The 14,981-nt window shown below is 41.1% G+C and overlaps 1 protein-coding gene across 8 annotated transcripts in view; it reads right to left on the bottom strand.

Moving 5' to 3' along the window:
* The window catches only part of ZNF141 (zinc finger protein 141), a 46,327-nt gene that overhangs the window by 19,961 nt on the left and 11,385 nt on the right, over positions 1-14,981 (bottom strand). Inside the window, exon 4 of one of the 8 annotated variants that reach the window (XM_057302014.2) lies at positions 2,019-6,094. The exons of the other annotated variants lie outside the window; for them this stretch is intronic. Within the exon in view, the coding sequence (XP_057157997.1) occupies positions 6,039-6,094 (56 nt within the window). The 3' untranslated portion in view covers positions 2,019-6,038. Of the gene's footprint in view, positions 1-2,018; positions 6,095-14,981 lie in introns of those variants that run through there. 8 annotated transcript variants of the gene reach the window in all.

Below are 14,981 nucleotides of genomic sequence, written 5' to 3'. Positions count from 1 at the left end.
ACGTAATCCATCACATAAACAGAACCATCAACAAAAACCACATGATTGTCTCAATAGATGCAGAAAAGGCCTTCGGCAAAATTCAACAGCCCTTCAAGCTAAAAACTCTCAATAAACTAGGTATTGATGGAACGTATCTCAAAATAATAAGAGCTACTTATGACAAACCCACAGCCAATATCATACTAAATGGGCAAAAACTAGAAGCATTCCCCCCCCGCCTTTTTTTTTTGGAGACAGAGTCTCACTGTGTCGTGCAGGCTGGAGTACAGTGGCACGATCTTGGCTCACTGCAAGCTCCGCCTCCCGGGTTCATGCCATTCTCCTGCCTCAGCCTCCCGAGTAGCTGGGACTCCAGGTGCCTACCACCACAGCCGGCTAATTGTTTCCATTTTTTTAGTACAGACGAGGTTTGATGGTGTTAGCCAGGATGGTCTCCATCTCCTGACCTCATGATCTGCCCGCCTTGGCCTCCCAAAGTGCTAGGATTACAGGCGTAACCCACTGCGCCCGGGCAGGAAGCATTCCCTTTGAAAACTGGCACAAGACAGGGATGCCTTCTCTCACCACTCCTATTCAACATAGTGTTGGAAGTTCTGGCCAGGGCAATCATGCAGGAGAAAAGAAATAAAGGGTATTCAATTAGGAAAAGAGGAAGTCAAATTGTCCCTGTTTGCAGATGACATGATTGTGTATTTAGAAAACCCCATCGTCTCAGCCCAAAATCTCAAGCTGATAAGCAACTTCAGCAAAGTCTCAGGACACAAAATCAATGTGCAAAAATCATGAGCATTCCTATACACCAATAACAGACAGATTGCCAAATCATGAGTGAACTCCCATTCACAATTGCTTCAAAGACAATAAAATACCTAGGAATCCAACTTACAAGGGATGTGAAGGACCTCTTCAAGGAGAACTACAAACCACTGCTCAATGAAATAAAAGAGGACACAAACAAATGGAACAACATTCCATGCTCATGGATAGGAAGAATCAATATCATGAAAATGGCCATACTGCCCAAGGTAATTTATAGATTCAATGCCATCCTCATCAAGCTACCAATGACTTTCTTCACAGAACTGGAAAAAACTACTTTAAAGTTCATATGGAACCAAAAAAGAGCCTGCATTGCCAAGACAATCCTAAGCCAAAAGAACAAAGCTGGAGGCATCACGCTACCTGACTTCAAACCATGCTACAAGGCTACAGTAACCAAAACAGCATGGTACTGGTACCAAAACAGAGATATAGACCAATGGAACAGAACAGAGCCCTCAGAAATAATACCACACATCTACAACCATCTGATCTTTGACAAATGTGACAAAAACAAGAAATGGGGGAAGGATTCCCTATTTAATAAATGGTGCTGGGAAAACTGGCTAGCCATATGTAGAAAGCTGAAATTGGATCCCTTCCTTACACCTTATACAAAAATTAATTCAAGATGGATTAAAGACTTAAATGTTAGACCTATAACCATAAAAACCCTAGAAGAAAACCTAGGCAATACCATTTAGGACACAGGCATGGGCAAGTACTTCATGACTAAAACACCAAAAGCAATGGCAAGAAAAGCCAAAATTGACAAATGGAATCTAATTAAACAAAAGAGCTTCTGCACAGCAAAAGAAACTACCATCAGAGTGAACAGGCAACCTACAGAATGGGAGAAAATTTTTACAATCTACCCAACCAACAAAGGGCTAATAACCAGAATCTACAAAGAATTCAAACAAATTTACAAGAAGAAATCAAACAACCCTATCAAAAAGTGGGCAAAGGATATGAACAGACACTTCTCAAAAGAAGACATTTAGGCAACCAAAAGACACATGAAAAAATGCTCATCATCACTGGCCATCAGAGAAATGCAAATCAAAACCACAATGAGATACCATCTCACACCAGTTAGAATGGCAATCATTAAAAAGTCAGGAAACAACAGGTGCTGGAGAGGATGTGGAGAAATAGGAACACTTTTACACTGTTGATGGGACTGTAAACTAGTTCAACCATTGTGGAAGACAGTGTGGCAATTCCTCAAGGATTTAGAACTAGAAATACCATTTGACCCAGCCATCCTATTAATGGGTATATACCCAAAGGACTATAAATCATGCTGCTATAAAGACACATGCACATGTATGTTTACTGCGGCACTATTCACAATAGCAAAGACTTGGAACCAACGCAAATGTCCATCAATGATAGACTGGATTAAGAAAACATGGCACATATACACCATGGAATACTATGCAGCCATAAAAAGGATGAGTTCTTGTCCTTTGTAGGGACATGGATGAAGATGGAAACCATCATTCTGAGCAAACTATCACAAAGACAGAAAACCAAACACCGCATGTTCTCACTCATAGGTGGGAATTGAACAATGAGAACACTCAAACACAGGGTGGGGAAAGTCACACACTGGGGCCTGTCGTGGGGTTGGGGGGGGGAGAGGGATAACATTAGGAGATATACCTAATGTAAATGACAAGTTAATGGGTGCAGCACACCAACATGGCACATGTATACATATGTAACAAACCTGCACGTTGTGCACATGTACCCTAGAACTTAAAAAAAAAAAACAGAAAGATATTCTGACACATCTTACAAAAACAAAGCCTGAGATCATTATGTTAAAAAAAATAGTCAAAAAGAAAGAGACATTATATAATTATAGTGATACAAATATAAAAATCAGCCAAAAGTATAGGAACAGTAAGTAAAATGGTGTTTTCCAAGAGCTGAAGAGAGGAAAAGGGCAGTTTATTTATTATTACATTTTACTTTTGTAAGATAAAATTAATCTAAAGATCCATTGCAAAATAATGTAAATGTACTTAGCTCCACTAGACTGTATACTTGAAAATGTTTAAGATGGCAATTTTATGTTTTTCATCACAATTAAATATTTACATCTACCTAAAACGGTTACATTTTTCAAAAATCACCTTCAAATAACAAGTGCTTCTCTCACAGAATAATATATAATCAAACAATAAATAGATGGTAAATTTACAGTTTCTTTGACTGCTCATCTACACAAGGAAATACTGATGACTACCCAAGAAAATGAGTAATTTATAAACAAAGTAGGTCAATATTTATACAGGCAAATACCATATAGAAAACTTTTATAGGCAATAGAAAATTCGCATTTATATATTTTTTTAAATTTGCCCAAAGTGATTTTTGCAGGCAAATACCACATAGATAACTTTTATAGGCAACAGAAATGTCACATATATATATGTATATATTTTTAACTTGCTCCAATGATTTTTATTAGAATTAAACAATACATGGTCATAAAAGGTACAAAGTTGAAAATTACCATACAAATATGAAGATTAAAAACACACAAAAAAGTAAATGATCAAGGAGAACCTACATGAAAAGAGACTCCCCAGTAAAATACAGTTGAAAACAAGAGAAAATTCTGACCTATAAAATATTGAATATAATACAGACGTATCATAAAAACAATCCTTTAAATAACTAGTTTTCAACTGTGACTATGAAGAGCTGGCATTTTGAATCTTTGACATGCCATGTGCCGCAATAAAAGCCAATGCATTTCAATAATTAATAAAATGCTCTAATGAGAATGAAGCATTGCAATACATTTACTTATTACACAATGTGTAAATCTGAGTATTTTATTTCAGAAATTCTGAATCTGTAATCAGATAAATTTGACATAGAACATATCAGAACATATGGCATAGCAAGATGGCAGAATAGGAGGCTTCCTACCCACACTTTCTACAGTAACAAAAATGCAGCAGTTAAGCCCTGACAAAACAACCTTTACGGCAACTTTGGAATCCATGTGTAAGACTGCGAACCGAAGACTGAGGAGGGCTGTATTGAGAGGGTGTGCCCTTGCTTGAGTGGCATGCTTGCCCACAATACAGAATGAAATGTAATTAATTCTCATTGTAAACACAGCTATAGATCATTTGGTTTTGTTTATGCCACTAGCACCATCTGCCAAGACACTTAGGAGGATTCATAATGTCCTGTGTCTCAGGTGAAAGGCCTTTAGATGTTGCTTCTGTCTGTGATCTCTGAATTACCCCAAAATGCACCCCTTGCACATGTCAGTCATGATGTGGAAGAAATCCTACTCACACAGGGACCCGCAGACAGAAATATCCATCTCTGCCCCTGGATGTAGGCTTGCCAATATTTATTTGATGGTGGATCTTGACATGGCACTACAACTTGGCTCCAAGTCCATGCAACCAAAATCCAGGAGGAGTTTTTCCTGACCTGTGACCTGCCCAATAGCACAGCTACATGTGTCCCTGTAGGCATGCTGGCTGACTTTATTCTCATCGTGAATTGTGAAGCAGTCCTATAACCAAGCTCCAGTCCCTGGCAGCTAGAGGCGGGGAGAAGTCCTGCCCACCTAGAAATCTGGAGGGAGAAATGTCATGAACCCAGAACAAACCTGAAGACTTTGGTCTCAGCTGTGTATCCTGAAGCAGCCCTATGAATTAGTTTCACACCCTCTCAGCTATGATCAACGCTCAGTAACGGTCATCTAGAAACCTGTCCAATGACTAGGTTAGAGCATTTCCAAACATCTCGCAAGAGCCAAACAGCAGGAGCCACACCTACTCATATTTATTGTATCAGCATCTCCATTTGCAGATATTAACTGGGTTTTTTTTTTTTTCTCAGCACCAGTCTTATTGATCAAGATCTTAAAGAAAGTTCAGTCTCCTCAGAAAATGGAATCCTCAACTGTCTGATGCTTAAATAACAGGTCTGCCAAGCATTAACTTCACTGTAGACCCAGTAGTAGTTATGTGACCAGGATCCAATGCAGTTGACTGTGATCCTAGTGAAAATCTCATCAGCCCAGAAAACCAATAGAAGATATTTACCTCCCTAAACTAGTCTGTAATGACTGAAAGAAGTATTTACTCCTTCAGATGCAAGAACATCAAAACAAGGCTTCACAGATTATGAAGGATCAGGCAAACCTAACAGCACAAAAAGAAACTAAAAATGCTCCAGGAACAACTAACAATAAAACACAGATCTAGAAAATGTCTAACAGAGAATTCAAAGTAATTATATTAAAAAATCTCAATAAGAGGCCAGGCGCGGAGGCTCACACCTGTAATCCCAGCACTTTGGGAGGCCGAGGCGGATGGATCACGAGGTCAGGAGATCGTGACCATCCTGGCCAACATGGTGAAACCCGTCTCTACTAAAAATACAAAAATTAGCCGGGTGTGGTGGCACATTCCTGTAATCCTAGCTACTTGGGAGGCTGAGACAGGAGAATTGCTTGAACCCGGGAGGCGGAGGTTGCAGTGAGCTGAGACTGAACCACTGAACTCCAGCTTAGCAACAGAGCAAGACTCCATCTCAAACAATCAAACAAAAAAACAACAAAAGAAAAATAAAATGCAAAAGTACACAGATTACTAATTTTTTTTTGCAACAATGCATGAACAAAATGAGTTATAAAAAAGGAGAGCCGGGCACAATGGCTCACACCTGTAATCCCAGCACTTCAGGAGGCTGAAGCAGGCGGATCACTTGAGGTCAGGAGTTCGAAACCAGCCTGGCCAACATGGTGAAACCCCATCTCTACTAAAAATATAAAAATTAGCCAGGTGTGGTGGCTCATGACTAATCCCAGCTACTTGGGAGGCAGAGGCAGGAGAATCACTTGAACTCGGGAGGTAGAGGTTGCAGTCAGCCAAGATCGTGCCATTGCACTCCAGTCTGGGTGACAAGAGCGAAACTCCATCTTAAAAAAAAAAAAAAAAAAAAAAGAACGAGAAACTTAAAAAAGAACCAAATACATATGCTGGAGTACACAATAGAACTAAAAAATTTAACAACAAGCTTTAACAGAAGACTCAGTTCTACAGGAAAAAAAAATAAGCAAACTTAAAAGTAAGTCATTTGAAAGTTCCTAATTAAAACTTAAAGAATGAGGCCAGGCATGGTGGCTCATGCCTGTAATCCCAGTACTTCGGGAGGCTGAGGCGGGCGAATCACGAGGTCAGGAAATCAAGACCATCCTGGCCAACATGGCGAAATCCTGTCTCTACTACAAATACAAAAAGAAAAAAAGAAAAAATTAGTCGGGCGTGGTGGCGCGCGCCTGTAGTCCCAGCTACTCAGGAGACTAAGGTAGAGAATTGCTTGAATCCGGGAGGTGCAGGCTGCAGTGAGCCGAGATCGTGCCACTGCACTCCAGCCTGGGCAACAGAGTGAGACTCTGTCTCAAAAAAAAAAAAAAAAAGAAAAAAGAAAAAAGAAAGAGTGACTGAAGCATTTGGGTCCCACACTGCATAATTATCTGTAGGAATGTACATATCTTAAGAGGTTCAGGAGACAGAGAAAAAAAATTTTTTTAATTGTGTAAAGGTATAATGTCTTAAATTTTCCCAATCTTGGAAGGAAAATAGACATTCAGTTTTATGAAGCTTAAAATCTCTATAGCAAGAAGAACCTCATAAAAATTGCTCAGGACACATTATAATTAAACTGCCAGAATTCAAAGACAAAGAGAGATTCTTTTTTTTTTTTGAGACGGAGTCTCACTCTATCACTCAGGCTGGAGTGCAGTGGTGACATCTCGGCTCACTGCAACCTCCACCTCCTGGGTCAATATAGCAGGACGCTGTCTCTAAAATAAATACATAAATAAAATAAAGATCTCAGAAAGCTATTCAATCTTTTAAAAAAAGAAGTGACTGGGCCTGATGGCTCATGCCTGTAATCCTAGTACATTGGGAGGTCAAATCAAGTGCTTGAGGTCAGGAGTTCAAGACCAGCCTGAGCAACATGGCAAAACCCCGTCTCTACAAAAAGCACTGACAAAATTAGCTGAATATGGTGGCATGTGCTTGTAGTTCCAGCTACTCAAGAGGCTGAGATGGGAGGATTGCTTGAGCCCACAAAGGTTGAGGCTGTACTGAACTGTGAATGCACCACTGAACTATAGCCTGAGTAACAAAGTAAGACCCTATCTGTACAAAACAAAAGGTTAAATTGAAGGCAAAATTTTAAAATTATGAGAGGTTTCATGTAAGTCTCTTGGAAATTACAAAAAAAAAAAAACTAGTAGATGCACATACAAGAAAAAGAAAGCAACAAAAACAAAACAAAAATTCAAGAAAACACAAAAGATGACAGCATGAAGGAATTAAAAAACAGAAACTACTAAATGGTCAGTAAACAATGAATAAAATGGCAGTAATAAGTTCTTATCAATCGGTAATTCATTTAAATATAGAAAGATTTAGCTATGCAATAAAAACACACTGCTATGGTTTTAGTGTCCCCTCAAAATTCGTGTTAAAATTTAACTGCCATTGTGATAAAATTAAGTGAGGCCTTGGTCAGGTGCGGTGGCTCACACCTCTAATTCCAGCACTTTGGGAGGCTGAGGCGGGAGGATCACGAGGTCAAGAGATTGAAACACAGTGAAACCCCAACTCTACAAAAAATACAGACAATTAACCGGGTGTGGTGGCACACGCCTGTAGTCCAAGCTACTGGGGAGGCTGAGGCAGGAGAATCGCTTGAATCTGGGAGGTGAAGGTTGCAGTGAGCTGAGATCACTGTACTCCACTGTACTCCAGCCTGGGTGACAGAACAAGACTCTGTCTCAAAAAACAAACAAACAAATAAGAAGTGGGGCCTTTAAGAAGTTATTAGGTCATGAGGGCTCTACTTTTATGAAAGGATTAATAGTATTATTCTTTTTTTTTTTTGAGACGGAGCCTTGCTGTGTCACCCAGGCTGGAGTGCGGTGGCATGATCTTGGCTCACTGCAACCTCTGCCTCCCAGGTTCAAGAGATACTCCTGCCTCAGCCTCCTGAGTAGCTGGGATTACAGGCAGCCGCCACCGCACCCGGCTAGTTTTTGTCATTTTATTAGAGATGGGGGTTTCACTATCTTGGCCAGGCTGGTCTCAAACTCGTGACCTGTGATCCACCCGCCTCAGCCTCCCAAAGTGCTGGGATTACAGGTGTTAAGCCACTGTGCCCAGCCTAGTATTATAATTCTAAGAGTGCGTTAGTCATCATGAGAGTGGGTGTATTATAAAAGTGAGCTCCGGTGTACACCTTCCATCATCCTCAAGACTTTGGTCATGTTGTGATGTGGAAATGTGATTCTCATGAGGTGGGAATGACATGCTCTCGGACATCTCAGCATCCAGGATTGTGAGCTAAGTAAACTTCTACTCTTTATAAATTACCAACCCTAGAATATTGTTATTAAGCAAAAAATAATCTAAAACATTCACAGAATGTCTGAATCGATTTTAAAAATCAACAATATGCTGCAAACTAGAGACTTACTGTAGATTTAAGGAAATACATAGGTTAACGATTCAAAAACGAAAAGAATATTCCATGCCAATAATAACTTAAAAAGTGTAGGAATGCCTATATTTATATGAGACTAAATAGACATCTAGAAAAAAATCTGTCATAGCTGGGCACAATGGCTCATACCTGTAATCCCAACACTTTGGGAGGCCCAGGCAGCAGAATCACCTGCAATCAGGAGTTCGAGACCAGCCTGGCCAACATGGTGAAACCCTGTCTCTACTAAAAATACAAAAATTAGCCAGACGTGATGGTGGGCACCTGTAATCCCAGCTACTAGGGAGGCTGAGGCAGGTGAATTGCTTGAACCTGGGAGGCAGAGGTTGTGGTGAACCGAGGTTGTGGTGAACCAAGATTGCACCACTGCACTCCAGCCTGGGTGACGGAGTGAGACTGTCTCAAAAAAAAAAAAAAAAAAAAAAAAAAAAGAATAAAATAAAGAAAAAAATTCGTCATAAAAAAAACTTCATTATATAGTGATGAGGCTAATTTGTCAAAAGAATATAACGATTAAAAATATTTATGTATCCAATATTGGAGCACACAAATATATAAACATATGTTAACTAAACTGGAGAAAAAAACAAATATGATAGTAACAGTATAATTTATATTCTTCTCAAACACACATGGAACACTCTCCAGGACCCATCATAAATCTGGCCCACAACAAAAATAAACAAGTCTTTTCATTTTTAAACAGACTGAAATCATATCAAGTTTTTAAATCACAATTTTATAAAACTAGAAATCAACACCAGAAGGAAATTTTAAAACTTACAAATAAATGGATATTAAACAACATGCTTCTGAACAACCAATGGGTCAAAGAAAGTAAAAGGAAATCATAAAGTATTTGAGAAAAATGAAAATAGAATCATAATATATAAAAATGAATGTAACAAAAGCAGTTCTGGGAATTTTATAGTAATATATTTTATATTTTAAAAATCTCAAATAAACCAACTTTAATCCTCAAAAACTTGAAAAATAACTAAATAATCCCAATGTTAGCATAATAAACAAAATAACAAAAATCAGACCAGAAACAAATTAGAGAATTAAAAGACAACAAAAAAGATAAAAGGCACAGAAAGAATTTACGTATAAAAGTTTTCTAAATCAAAGGTTTTAAGAAAAGGGAGGAGAGTAAATACTCTTTATTTTCCAATGTGAGGATTAAGCCTCTTATTTCTATTTTGCATTTACATTTACAATAACCACACCCAAAAACTTTGCCTTGAACTCATGGAAACCTGATTTCCAGCAGGCCCTGGACTTAGGCACCTGCAGGGTGACCCTGGGCATACTGTGTTCACATGAGAGAGGGTCTGTGGGGGGAAAATGCAGAATAAGAAAAGGTGCTATCAAGAACCATGGGTGAGGATCAGTGCACAGTTGGTAAAAGGACTGGTTAGTGCTCTAGATATTCACCCAGGCAGGGCACCTCTGACTTATAAATGTGTGCATACAGGGAGATGAGATGGTCAGGTGAGCCAGAAGCCTATTCTACTGGAGAAAACAGGTTACTGGTGCAGATTCAAGATCTGGCAGGTAGAAAGAGCCCATGAGTCTTCTGGGCACTTATGTAGCCTATTAGTGGAAAACCCTAGAAGCAGAGGTGCTCTCAGCACAATTCCTGAGTGAAGCTTTGTCATGAGAGAAGCACGGCCATATCATTGCTTAGCGTGCATGTGTGTGAATGAGCAGAAATCACATTGTAGCAGCAGGTGGAGAGAAGAGTCTGCCCTCAGAAGTCCTTCCCTTTAAGTCCTCAGTCCCCTATGGAGGAGACGTAGAATCACATTACACCTAACTGTGACAACTTGTGTGCAAAAGAAGTAAAACTCTCAGCGGGGAGTGGTGGCTCATGCTTGTAATCCCAGCATTTTGGGAGGCCAAGGTGGAGGGATCACCTGAGGTCAGGAGTTCGAGACTAGCCTGGCCAACATGGTGAAACCTCGTCTCTACTAAAAATACAAAAAATTAGCCAGGCATGGTGGCACACACCTGTAGTCCCAGCTACTTGAGAGGCTGAGGCAGGAAAATCACTTGAATTCAGGAGGTGGAGGTTGCAGTGAGCCGAGATCTCGCCACTGCACTCCAGCCTGGACGAGAGTGAGACTCTGTCTCCAAAAAAAAAAAAAATAAATAATAATAATAATAAATTAATAAACTCTCCATTCTTCAACAGACCCACCATCTCCTTCTGACCAAGTCTGCTGTGATTTTTTTGTTTTTTTTAGACAGGGTCTCACTTTGTCACTCAGGCTGGAGTGCACTGGCATGATCTCAGGTCACAGCAGCCTTGACCTCCGAGGGTTCAAGCAATCCTCCAGACTCAGTCCCCCAAGTAGCTGGGAATACAAGTGCGTGCCACCATGCCTGGATAACTTTCTGTATTTTTGGTAGAGGTGGGATTTCACCAGGTTGCCCAGGCTGGTGCTGAATTCCTGACCTCAAGCCATCTGCACTCCTCGTCCTTCCAAAGTGCTAGGATTACAGGCATGAGCCACCACATCCAGCCTGATTATCTTTATTCCAACACCAACCAATCCTCCAACACAAACTGGGTGCCCAACAACTCAATTCTGACAACACCAGGGTCAGCACAGACCCCACAAGTTCAGACCCAGTTCCACAACACTGCTTCCGCTGCACATGCCAGTCACAAACTCCAGGGGCCACCTACACTTCTGAGCAACTGACTATAAATCATGGGTTTCCCTAACTCCCTCCCTCAAATTTAATAATTTGATAAAACTACTCACAGAACTTAGCAAAAACGATTTATATGTTTTCCAGGTTATTATATTGAATACAGCTCAGTAAAAGCCAAAGGGAAAAAAATGTATAGGACAAAGGAAAGTGGGGGAAAAGATGAGGTGGGTAGTGAATCTTGGTAAATAGCTATGACTAAGGTCTCTCCAATCCTTTGTGATCCGCAAGAAACGCTTATTGCAAAGAAATACCCTTTTCACTATGATTTTGAAGATGCTCCCTCTTAGATATCACAAATTCACAGACGCTACATTCCCCCAGGCCCCTGGACTCTGCTCCACCTTCAGTCTGAGCTAGCATACAACCCCTCTTGATGCCCCTCCCAAGAACAGGCTGACTTCAGGGTGAAACATTCTCTAATCTTAAATCTGATTTTGCCATTCTCCATTCTGCCTTCTCCCTCTCCCACCTTCCTTTTTTTTTTTTTTTTTTTTTGAGACGGAGTCTCGCTCTGTCACCAGGCTGGAGTGCAGTGGTACAGTCTTGGCTCACTGCAGCCTCCGCCTCCCGGGTTCAAGTGATTCTCCTGCCTCAGCCTTCTGAGTAGCTGGGACTACAGGTGCCCACCACCACGCCTGGCTAATTTTTTGTATTTTTAGTAGAGATGGGGTTTCACCATGTTGGCCAGGATTGTCTCCATCTCTTGACCTCCTGATATGCCCGTCTCGGCCTCCCAAAGTGCTGGGATTACAGGCGTGAGCCACCATGCCTGGCCCTCCTACCTTGTTTCTAATCTTGTTTGCTCCTCTGTATGAAAAATAGCCTTTTTCTGCCTCATTTTGGAGATGCCTTCAGGTCTTATGCTTGATGCTTTCCCCACTGCAATACTCCTTAGAATAAACTCACTTCTTACCTACATCGAAATCTATTTTACTTGACAATATGTAAAACAGCCCCATGACAATAACAATTACACCCTCTCAGAGGATATCACAACCTCCTCTCATCCAAACCCTCACTGCCTCTGCCTGTGGATACCCAGCTTTCCAGGGCTCCTTCCCTGTCTAATTTGAGCAGGCTGAGACACCTGAAAGAAAGGTTCACCAGCAACACATTACGGGGCTACTGATGACCTGCTTTGGCAGAATCAAGATTGACCTTACCCTGCAGTCAACAGGCTTAGGTCTCGGATTCCCAGTCAAGGTTATTCACTTAGTTTTATATAAAAAGAACTCAGTGGCTGAAAAATCCAGGAAAATGCCTCAAACTCAGTGCTTATGTTTTAGGAGGAAAGAAAATTGTAAGGCACTTACATTTTATACTTCAACAAGTATATGGAAGTATAAATGTTTCTCCGGCCAGGCACGGTTGCTCACGCCTGTAATCTCAGCACTTTCGGAGGCCAAGGGGCGGATCATGAGGTCAGGAGACCACCTGGCTGACACGGTAAAACCCCGCCCCTACTAAAAATTTAAAAAATTAGCCAGGCTTGGTGGCAGGCACCTGTAGTCCCAGCTACTTGGGAGGCTGAGGCAGGAGAATAAGTTGAACCCGGGAGGTGGACGTTGCAGCGAGCCGAGATCGCGCCACTGTACTCCAGCCTGAGTGACAGAGCGAGACTCTGTCTCAAAAAAAAAAAAAAAAAAAAAAAAAGGATTAACTGGCTCATAGTTCTGAAGGCTGTACAGGAAGCACAGCAGCTTCTGCTTTTGGGGAGGCCTCAGAAAGCTTCCAGTCACGGCACAAAGCAAAGGGAGAGTGAGTCATCTCACACAGTGGGAACAGGAGCAAGACAGAGTGAGAGGGGAGGTGCCACATGCTTTTAAAAAATAAGATCTCAGGCCGGGCGCGGTGGCTCACGCCTGTAATCCCAGCACTTTGGGAGGCTGAGGTGGATGGATCATGAGGTCAGGAGATCCAAACCATCCTGGCTAACATGGTGAAACCCCGTCTCTACTAAAAAAAAAAAAAAAAAAATACAAAAAATTAGCCGGGCGTGGTGGCAAGCACCTGTAGTCCCAGCTACTCTGGAGGTTGAGGCAGGAGAATGGCATGAACCCGTGAGGTGGAGCTTGCAGTGAGCCGAGATCATGCCACTGCACTCCAGCCTGAGCCACAGAGCGAGACTCCATCTCAAAAAATAAATAAATAAAAAATAAGATCTCAGGAGAACTCACTCACTATGGCAAAGACAGTACCAAAGGGGCTGGCGCTAAACTATTCATGAAAAGCCAACCCTACGATCCAATCATCTCCCTCAAGGCCCCACCTCCAACAATAGGGATTACATTTGACATGAGATTTGAATGGGGACATAGATCCAAACCGTATAATTTACAAAAGTGAAAAAGTGAAAAAATTCAAATATCCTTCAATGAATGAAAGATTTTAAAAGATGTGGCTTATACACGCAATGAAATATTCTTTAGCTTCAAATGAAAATGTCTTGTCAGATGCTACAATAAGGATAAATCCTGAGGCCATTATTTTAGTGAAATAAGACGCTAACAAAGTGACAATGCATGATTCCATTTTTATACAATATTTTAAGTAGTAAGCACATAGAAAGCAGAAGTAGAAAGGTGCTTGCCTATGGTTAGGGTTGTGAAACCTCAGTGGAGCCAGAGATCGAGGGTTATTTAGGATAAGCAGGCCCTCGCTCAGATGGCCAACTCAAGAGCCCATAGACATGGCTACAGACAAGGAAATGGCACACTAAGCTTGGTCTTACTGAGGATTCTGAAGCAGTTCTGTAACCTCTCTCAAATTCAATCTCAGCTACAGTCCAGAAGTGGTCCTTCCCATCAAGAGACCTGCAGGGAGATACACACCCAGCCATGGCCCTGGAGGCAGGCCTGTATATCCCAGCCTCAGCTGTGCTCCTGAAGCAGCCCTGTGACTCAGTTCTAGCCCTCACAGTCACAGTCCATGGCCAGTTGTACACAATCAGGGACCCAAAGAGAAAAGTGTGGAAACTGTTCCCAGGTTGTCAGTAGAAGCCAAACCCATTCATACACCTGGTATTTGGCCCATGATATGCAGACAAACTTCAAAACCCTAGTCTACTGCCTGCCATATAGATTAATATCCTCAAGGAAATCTAATCTCTCCAGGGCCCAGAAAAAATCCATGACTGTCCAAATCTCTGGTAATACAATCATCAAAGGCAGACCCCACAGCAGACCCAGCAGCACCCTTGTGACCCAGCTACAACCCTTCTTCTCTGCAACCCCAGAGGTAATCTCATCAGCCTGGGACTCAACAAAAGGAGATCTTTACCTGCCAAAAATAGTTTATACAAACTGTGAAATTTGTCAAATGCAGACACAGGGCTGCTTCAGAGACCACAGCCGGGGACAAGACTTGCAGGCCTGCCTCCAGGGCCACAGCTTCTATCTTAACATGTGACTGGAAGTTTGTATCAAAACAATTAGACAAGGAAAAGGAGAATAAAGCTCTCCAGAGTGGAAAAGAAATAAAAAAGTTACTGTTTGTGGATAATATCATCATGCATATACATAAAACCCCAGAGTAAAATAAGAAAAATTGATTGAACTAATAAATGCATTCATTAAAGTATCAGGATACATAATCAACATATAGATGCTTGTGGGATTTTTTTTTTTTTTTTTTTTTTGAGACAGGGCCTCACTCTATTGCCCAGGCTTATCTCAAACTCCTGTACTCACATGATACAACTGCCTTGGGCTCTGAAAGTGCTGGGATCACAGAAATGAGCCACTGCACCTGGCACCACATACAAATATTTCTTGCATTTCCATAGAGTAAAAACAAACTTTCCAAAAATAGAAACCATTTCCATTTGCAATAGTATAAAAATAAGAAAGTTAATCAAAATAAATTTAACCAAA

Source organism: Pan paniscus, chromosome 3 (assembly GCF_029289425.2).
Source record: "Pan paniscus chromosome 3, NHGRI_mPanPan1-v2.0_pri, whole genome shotgun sequence".
In the NCBI taxonomy this organism is placed as follows: Eukaryota; Metazoa; Chordata; class Mammalia; order Primates; family Hominidae; genus Pan; species Pan paniscus.
Note: the sequence above shows the minus strand (reverse complement) of the source record. Positions and strands in the feature narration are given on the sequence as shown.